Source organism: Anopheles moucheti, unplaced genomic scaffold (genome assembly GCF_943734755.1).
Source record: "Anopheles moucheti unplaced genomic scaffold, idAnoMoucSN_F20_07 scaffold_34_ctg1, whole genome shotgun sequence".
In the NCBI taxonomy this organism is placed as follows: domain Eukaryota; kingdom Metazoa; phylum Arthropoda; class Insecta; order Diptera; family Culicidae; genus Anopheles; species Anopheles moucheti.
In genome coordinates, this window is record NW_026453623.1 from 609,885 (window position 1) to 619,040 (window position 9,156).

The 9,156-nt window shown below is 38.4% G+C and overlaps 2 protein-coding genes across 2 annotated transcripts; one reads left to right on the forward strand and one right to left on the reverse strand.

The window, feature by feature from the left end:
- The first annotated feature begins 5,672 nt into the window (after positions 1 to 5,672).
- LOC128309240 (uncharacterized) lies at positions 5,673 to 6,818 on the forward strand. The gene has a single exon (XM_053045616.1). It carries the CDS (start codon positions 5,673 to 5,675, stop codon positions 6,816 to 6,818), a length of 1,146 nt encoding a protein of 381 aa, XP_052901576.1.
- A 425-nt stretch (positions 6,819 to 7,243) lies between these two features.
- On the reverse strand, positions 7,244 to 8,248 carry LOC128309235 (uncharacterized). The gene is made up of 3 exons (XM_053045611.1): positions 8,240 to 8,248; positions 8,060 to 8,134; positions 7,244 to 7,978 (listed from the first exon to the last, which is right to left on the reverse strand). The coding sequence occupies exons 1-3, from the start codon at positions 8,246 to 8,248 to the stop codon at positions 7,244 to 7,246; spliced, it is 819 nt and encodes a 272-aa protein (XP_052901571.1).
- Positions 8,249 to 9,156: the final 908 nt, after the last annotated feature.

The following is a 9,156-nucleotide window of genomic DNA, read 5'->3' on the forward strand; positions in this document are numbered from 1 at the left end:
ATCTTGAAAGCATGTACTGTTTTCTGTAACTTGTAACATTGTAGCTAACTGTTTGATAAACTCATAACGTGCTTTGTATGTTACAGTGAAAACGTATCCACTGCGTGATGATTGAAATAAAACTGTGTTATAGTTGTTATTGGGGATCTTCATAGCGTTTAAAATAATTTATTTTTACATTGATCTCAGTTCTGTTTCCGTTTTTCAGGAAAAGTTATGGATTTCTCCTTTTTCTCGATGTCAAATTCTGCGTCCAGTTTCAATGTATTCCTAAAATAATAAAAAAAAATAAATTAGACGATCGCATTACTAGTATGCTGTAGAGCAAAGAGCAAAAGTTAATAACTTACCAAACACACATTCAAAACTTTCCTTGGCTTTCTTTAGCTTCAAGAAACTTGGAAAAATACCTTCATTCCAATGCATCGAAACTTTTTCCAACAGAACTAAAATAACGTAACATATTTGTGTAATATTAGCGGATATGGAAAACACCTACAGAGCAATGCAGTTGCGTTATAATGATCCGTCAATGTTAACCTTAAAATAAAGTGTATTTAGTGTAATTATAAATTTGCAATGCGAGTGTTGTTACAATGTTTATCCAAACAGCGACGGGCTCATATTCGACGGGCATAGCAGCAGGACGCTGTTATCCACCTTTCTCCTCCAAAGACACAACGTTTAGGAAAGCCGCAGACCTTACCCTAAATACTAGTGTACAATGACAAGGCTTCTTTTAGGGTCATCTCGTCGATACGCAGGACAACAGGGAGCAGCAGTGTTCGAAGAACCCGATCGTATAACAAACGTATGACGAGCTATCCTCCAACAGGTCGGTGACGTGCTCATTGTGGCTAACTTCACCACCGATCGTATTCGTGTTGAAATAGCCGTTAAAGAGGTCGATTCGGGATCTCAACACCACATTGTCACGATCATTTGTACTTCTTTCGGGAAGAGTACCCTGGTACCGTTTAGACCCTGGTTTCATTCTCAGCGTAACTAACGTTACGTCTTTTAGTCTCCAAGTTCTCCAGCGATACTTGATTACCTAAGCGCCAGTTAAAACTGTATTTTGTAAATAGGATTATTTGTATAAATTAAATTGATATAGCAAAAGATTTGAAATAAGTAAAGAAGAAAGTTAAAATGAATTGATAAATACTTACTTCTTAGTTGGCGAAACCATGAAAATGTTTTAGCATGCCTTGTTGGTTTGAGCTAGTTTCAGAAGCTTGTTATCACACGGCTGTGTTGTCCCTTCCGAGGATATGAGGTCGGACGACACGTCTACGACGAGCGTTGTATAATTTGGCAGCCATTGTACTACCGGAAATCCCCTGTTGAAAGAAAAGGCAGAATTTAGATAATTTGGTGCTGGAAGAAATAATAATAATGTTTAAAAAGAGGGTATCTATGCAAGCAACATAATATTATGTAGTTGAAACAACCCATCATACGGTTGATGCCATGTGACAATTAGTAACTGTTTAACCACAGTGCTTTTACCGACTACGGTAAACTAATGTTCATTTTGCAACGGATTGAACGGTAATAGACCCACGCTAAAAGTAAGTTTAACCACGGATAACTCACGACGGAACCGCCATTCGAATTCTTAAGGCGGTGCGTCGCGGATAGTGATCCGGAAAGCGAATATAACACCACAATCATGCCGTTAGATTATCCACGGGTCACGGAAACGCACTATTCACACAATCATAATTAAGAACAGTGTCTTCTCTTTCATTCCAAATGGCCAGGGAAAAGTTGCAAATCCGCTTTGATTCCCGAATCAGAATCATTTCAATCGATCGAGGAATCGTTGACCTAAACTCACTTTGCGCCCACAACACCAAACTAAGCGTTGAGCATACAATTGGTTTATTGCGGTTAAAACCGTGAATTAATGCACAACTGTGTTGATCGAATACTAATAAATCACTTCCCACTTGATATTTCACGATTTTCAGCGATGCCGCCACCAAAACAGAACCGGACAAAATTTAGGACGCTTTTCTATGGGCTGAGGGCAAAATGAGGATATTCACCTCATGGGGTATGTGTGACTGCGCGTTTGCAGCACAAAGATCCTGGTAATCTCACTTTTCCACCCACAAAACCTTAAAACTATGCAAAACACATTCTAGAACACATGTTATAACACTTCCAGTAATTTATTAACTATATTTAGTATACAAAAACGATTTTACTTACCAAAGATCATCTCCGTCGATGCCGGCACTTAAACTGTACCGGAACACGCCAATGCGTTGAGTTTTGTGGCGTTTCTTGTTTCTTCGGCGACGGCGCAGATGCTAGGATGGTTCCGACTTCCATTTTATCCATGCGGAACAGTTCTTTTGCTAAAAAGATATGAAATATAAGTTCGGATTCGCGCTTACCGGCTTTCTTGGACTTGTCAAATTTTCAGCAACTCACGTTTCTTTTGCACCAACACAACCATACATGTCACCAAATCACTGTGTACAGACACGTTCGGGTGGATCGAAACTGGCCGTTGGTCGTCTTTAGAGTAGGGCAGACATATTCGAAAAAAAGAGGGCAATATGAAATCTTGTGTGCGACCACAAATGTGTGGACCAAGTGAGGTACGCGGGTAGAGGAGCGTGTGTAAAACTACTTGAATTGTCTAGGCGGCCAGACAATCGGTTTCACGGGTAGCCAGAAAGTTTGAAGGCTTATATCTTCTGAAATTATTGAAAATTTGTTGAATTCTTCTAGTTTACACTGCTATTAATAGGACGCCAAAACTCAAAGCCGTAATCATGCTATAGCTCTTTGAAGTGTACCAACATTTTTCACTTGTAGATGTTTTTGAAACAAATACGTAAACCCTGGGTAAATCAAGCGCTGGATACCTTGGTTCCTTTCGCAATCTTGGGTATCTTGGAATCTTGAAGGAATGTGACAGAAGAAAAATAAAGCAGAAGGTGACCGTTAACAGACGAAGGAACGTCGCTTTGTGCTTTGTGAAAGAATGAAAGAGATTTACAAACGTTTTCGGCAATAAAGCTAGTGAATACATTGAAACACATTTGCTATTTCCTTTTTAAATGCATTGCAAATAAACGTCTTTCTTCTGTTCTTTTGTACACAATTGCTTTCTAAGTACTCGTTTGGAATCTTGAAAGCATGTACTGTTTTCTGTAACTTGTAACATTGAAGTTGACTGTTTGATAAACTCATAACATGCTTTGTAAGTTACAGTAAAAACGTATCCACTGCGTGATGATTAAAATAAAACTGTGTTATAGTTGTTATTGGGGATCTTCGTAGTGTTTTTGAAATTTATTCTTACATTGATCTCAGTTCGGTTTCCGTTTTTCAGAAAAAGTTATGGATTTCTCCTCTTTCACTATGTCAACTTTCCAAAAACGGAGATGTGCTTCACATGAACTTTCAATGATGATTATGCCTGTTTAAATGCTTCAAATCGACATGTATTTACAAAGGAAAAACTGAAACAGTCCTTATTTTTGCTTGTAAATATAAATGCTTGAGCTATGTGTAAGCAACGGGCAGAATTATACCCACTATTCTGCTATGGGGGTATGGTATTGTGTGAGTGCGCATCTACAGCCTAGGAGTGTGCATGTATTAGGGAGATAACTCGTTATGTACGTATGCATGTGGCTGTGATGGTTTCATTCTCACGAGCTTCTTATTATTCCTCTTCTTCTTGAGCTTTGAAGCGGCATGACAATCGAAACATTGCCCAAGGTACGAGCAATCAATGGTAGCCAATCTCACGGTTGTTGGCTTAAAATAAAAAACGCGGAAATCACACATGAATGTCAAAAGACATACGTAAAGCAATGAGAAATTAGTTTTAAATGTACTTGCATGGTCTATTTGCTGCTGAATATGCAGTAATCCTTGGTTTGAAACAAGTGAACTCGCGAACCAGGAATATAAACACAAGAAATTGACAACCAGCAAAACATCACCCAGCATGCAAAACCCAGCTAGCCAATGACAGCAAGTTTGTGGGCGAGAGGAGTGGGAAACAACGAGAAACCCGTTGCGACGCAGTGAAGCAGCTGTGGTTGATGGTTATGGAAGGGGAATAAGAAGAAAGGGAAAACGAGGACAGCAAGAACGTAGGGAATATGTGTCGCATTTTTTGAGTGTGTTGGTGCCATGCGACAAAAAAACCCATGTATTTAAATTCTTACCCAACAATCGTGTGTGGGTAAGAATTTAAAACTTATTCCTGCCTCGTCCAGAGCACTTGATATTCAACGGTTTTTATTCCTAGCGAACGGTACGGTTGTGCAGTAAGCTTCGTGAAATTATTCCAAGTGTTTAAAAGTGCGTGTTTCTACAGTTTGCTTAACAGATTCCAAAGCATTTAACAACTTCGGTGCATTTGTACGGTAAATATTGTTGGCCTTTTGCAGCAAACGCCGGTACGGCTCACGGTCTGGCGTATTGTTTATTGTATATTTGATGTTGTGATTAATTGTTACCAACATACATTAATGAAAGATTCATTGGTGAAAGTGAAATAAATGAGGTTAAAATCAAACGTGCTAATAATGGTTTCATTTAAATTTTTTAAAGATGGATAATTATTTGCAACGTATGCGACGAAGTGGTGCATTTTACCGGCGCAAGGTAAAGGTGGCAACACTTATGCGTTCAGCCAACTGTACCTGTACGTGCTCATGTGCTGGACAGTCATCTACCCAGAACGGTAAGATATTATTTCGATATGTATGTTGAATATGTTTTAAAATTATGCTTCTTTCATTGCAGCGGAAAATAACGCAAGAACGGTATCTGCTACAAACGATGAGGACATCGTTATGAACGTTGAAACCAACATCGATGATGAAGTAGAGATCGTCGATGAAGAAAGCATTCTACATGTAAATGATGTTTCTTCAGACGACGACGAAAGTGAAACTAGTGAATCTGTAGTGTTTGATTTCGTCCAAAACTCAATCGAAGCTTGTCTTCGGTATTGGGCATTGAAAACGAACGCTACTCATACTTCGATAAACATAATTTTGCGCATCTTGAGAGAGAAAACCTCCTGGGAACTTCCAACGGACGCTCGCACATTATTACGAACCAGCAGAGCAGTAAAGGAAATCATTCCTATTGGAGGCGGCCGATTTTGGTATAATGGAGTCAGCAATTGTCTCCATAACCTATACAGGTATAGTTAATAATTATGATTACTCAAGTTTTTACGTTAATGACCAAATTTTCTATTTCAGCAACACCGTAATGGAAACTGGTACCGAGCTGAAATTGAAATTCTTCATAGACGGGTTGCCTCTTCATTCCAGCAGTTCAACGGTATTTTGGCCAATTTTGTTGACCGTTGATGATGTTACTGCGCCTATGACTGTGGCAATTTTCAGTGGAACATCGAAACCTTCTTCAGCGGAAGAATATTTGCGACCACTAGTGCAGGAACTTAATTTGCTCATAGACGAAGGGATTCATCTCGGAACACGAAAAACGCTGGTCAACATCAAAGTGCTGGGAATTGTAGCAGATGCACCTGCTCGAGCATTTGCAAAAGGTGAATATAGTGCATGTGCACTGACCGACGCGTTTAATGATTTTTTAACTTACAATACTTTCTATATCTACTTTCAGCTGTCGTTAGTTTCAATGCAAAACAAGGATGTATGAAGTGCACGGTCGTTGGCAGACGGCACCCAATATCCAGAACAGTAACATTTCCTGGCACTGAGCATCCACCACTTACAGATGCTGATTTTCGGCAAGGTATTTATGTCCAACACAAAGTAGGGCATTCACCATTGTTAGATCTAAAGCATTTCAACATAGTTCGACAAGTTTTTGTTGGCGACAAATTACATGCATTAGATCGAGGTGTAACGCGTCGAAACTTGTTAGGACCAGTTTACGGCAAGTGGGGTGCTATTAAATGGCCAGTGGAGACTTGTTCACACATTTCTGCACAAATTAAAAATATTACACTTCCTCGGGAAATACATCGCAAATTCAGGGGCTTGGATGAACTGTTGCATTGGAAAGGCACAGAATTTAGCAGTTTTTTGCTGTATGCAAGTTTTTTGGTAATGAAGAAGAATTTGCCTATTCGAACATATGAACACTTCATGTTATATTTTGTCGCAGTTACCATGCTTTCGTCGAACGTGTATAAAGATACTTGGGATCAAGCCTCTGAAATGCTGAAAAAGTATGTAGAAATGTACGATACTATATACGGCGAAGGTTATATAAGCAGTAATGTGCACAATTTGTTGCATTTAACCGACGAAGTGAAGGAATTTGGGCCCCTCAACGTAATGTCTGCTTATCCCTTTGAAAATGCTCTAAATCATATAAAAAGAATGCTTAGACATGGCCATAAATGTTTGGAACAAACTATAAATCGTTTATCAGAATTCGAAAGCTTTGCTGTTCCAATAACAAAACCCAACAATGAAATTTTTTTAAAAGGAGCGGAAGAAAATATAACGTTACACATACGCGGATTTTCTCTGAACCGTACCTTGCGCGACGGATGGTTTCTTTCCGCAGAAAAAGAAATTATTCATTTTGTGTTTGCAGAAATGGTAGATTCTAATTTAAGAATAGTAGGCAGAAAACTGTTAAACCCAAGTGCACAGTTTAACTCGCCATGTTCTTCTTATACCCTGTACATTTTCAAAGGCAAAGAAACTGATTTATCTCAGACCTTTTATGAGTTTAAGCCAAGCGATGTTAAGGCAAAGATGGCAGCAATAAGAACAGAAGATCAGGAGGAAACAGTTTTTGTTCCTTTGCTGCATACATTAATTTAGTGACCTAGGCTGTAGTTAATATTATATTCATAGTATTAATCTTAGTTATATCGCTATTGTAATATAAATAAAGAAAAAAGGAGAAAAAAACTTGTAAAACTAAACGAAATAGTTAATAATTGTAATCCTGTTTAACAACAAATGACATTAGACGTACACAGAGCAATAAATTTACCAAATATCACATAATGTATTTCAAACACCCTCATTACAAGTTCATAAACAGTTACATCAAATATTTCAACAAAAGCAAAACAGTCGATCATACGGCCCTTGGCCGTCATAATGGAAAAAAATAATTAAATAAAAGCAAAACAGTTAATTCATTATATGACGATCACAATCTAATTATCAATTATATCAAAAATTAATGTTTAGTTTAAATTGTGATTAATGTATGTAGATAGAAATGAGCATATTTCATATTAAGTTGTACTATTGTTTACAATGTTTTGGAGTGCGAGCCTATTATAGGACCTTATTGACCGTGGAGCTGATGCGCGAACATTTTTAAAGGTATTCAATCTCTGCTTCGCATGGTAAAATTTTCCTTTAAAATATTCCATCACTTTATACGCAGGAAGTGTATCGCCACCACTAGCTCCTAAAACGGAAAACAACTGTAGGATGTTTCGGAACGGTTTAAAAGCAATTTTAGGATGGGGAATACCGACTCCACTCCAACTGCACGCTGCCATTAATTCTGGAGAAAATAAAATATCAATCGCCTTGTGCATGATATACATTTGTCGGTGTTCCCCGGTCTCCGTTTTGATGAAGCTTACGACTTTTTTCATAAATTCCGCATCGGATAATTGTGCGTCAAAATTTTGTAGTTCCTCTCTGGACTTCATTGTTTGCACTTTGAATGACGAAATTGGCCGGTGAGTGTTCACAGTCTCCATGGCATATTCAAAAGTGGTCAGAAGGTATTCTTGACCTTCTCTCAGGCATCTTATTTCACCTGCTAAAGCCGCTAGCTGACCAGAAACTGACTCTCCTTGGTTATTTGTAACTGGATCGGAAGATGATGTTGATGGAATGGGATCACCAGGATTAAGAGTGTTGATTGATGAATAAGAATGATCATGATCCAAGACAATTGTTGCCAAATCGTGCGCCCGCGGATGTTCAGGATGAGCTGCACAGTTGGTATTACCCTAAAATGTTGATAATATGTGCGTTTAGTATAATCACTTTATACACAACACGTTAATCGTCTTGTTCCACCGTATACTTACATTTGCTGGATGGTTTTCTATTTCTTCAAATGCTCCTGCATTGTGCAGCTTGCCATTTATCGCTTCGAATCGTTTCTGAAATGTATGCAATGTTAACACGAATTTCATAAACATAGAGACTTAAAAAGAGTATCTTCACTTTGTACCACAACTATAAAGCTTTAGTTTACTCCTACTCACAGTATTCATGGTGAAAATAATAACGTTAATTATTGGTTTGCAGTTTTTGCGATACTTGTGTTCGATAGGTGTGATATGGAAAAGCAACACGAAGCGTATGCTTTTCAGGCGAAATTTTTGAATGGACAACGAATTCCTCGAATTTTGTGACAACCATTTGGTGTTGTCTTTTCCAAAACCAAAAAAAAGCACACACACTATGCGCACTATGATTTCGCACTATGATCCGCACTAAGATTTCGAACTGCAACAAACATAATAAATTGAAATGCACCGTAATAATATTACCTGTTTAATTTTGATGATGAAAATATATGGTATTGCACTACCATTGACTCGGTGTTATTCTGATTGATTAAGTTGTGCCGCTATCATTGCAGATCCTTAAGGCTTTGATGGCCGAGAACGTTAAACCTTTCTTTCTTATCTTTGCAGGCAGGCACCATAAATCTTAGTTCGAATCCCAACACTTGCGGACTACAACACAGCTGACTATGAATAAAAAGATACCCACCCACACCACACATATAAATAACCGTACATGCACTAATCGCGCAGGCAAAGCCCCAGAAGCGAAGGAAAGCAGCAAACAAACATTAGAAGAAGAAGCAGTCGTAGACACGATACACCCACATCAGGAGCAAGTGAAAAATGAAAGGACAAAAAGATAGAAAAATAATATTTTTTGGATTTTTCATTTATTTTTTTGATTTTTGACCTTTTTTGCGATTACCTACAACCACCGTGCGGCAAAGCGAAGACGTCAAAAACCCACTATTCGCGTTGCAACTGGTAGTGTTGCTCGTAAGGTTATTGGTAAGGTTTTTGCTTTTTTCTAATTTTGACGTCCATAGACGTCTGGCTAGTTGGGAAGACAGCCGGACGGGCTAACATTGTCGATTTACGCTACACAGTTC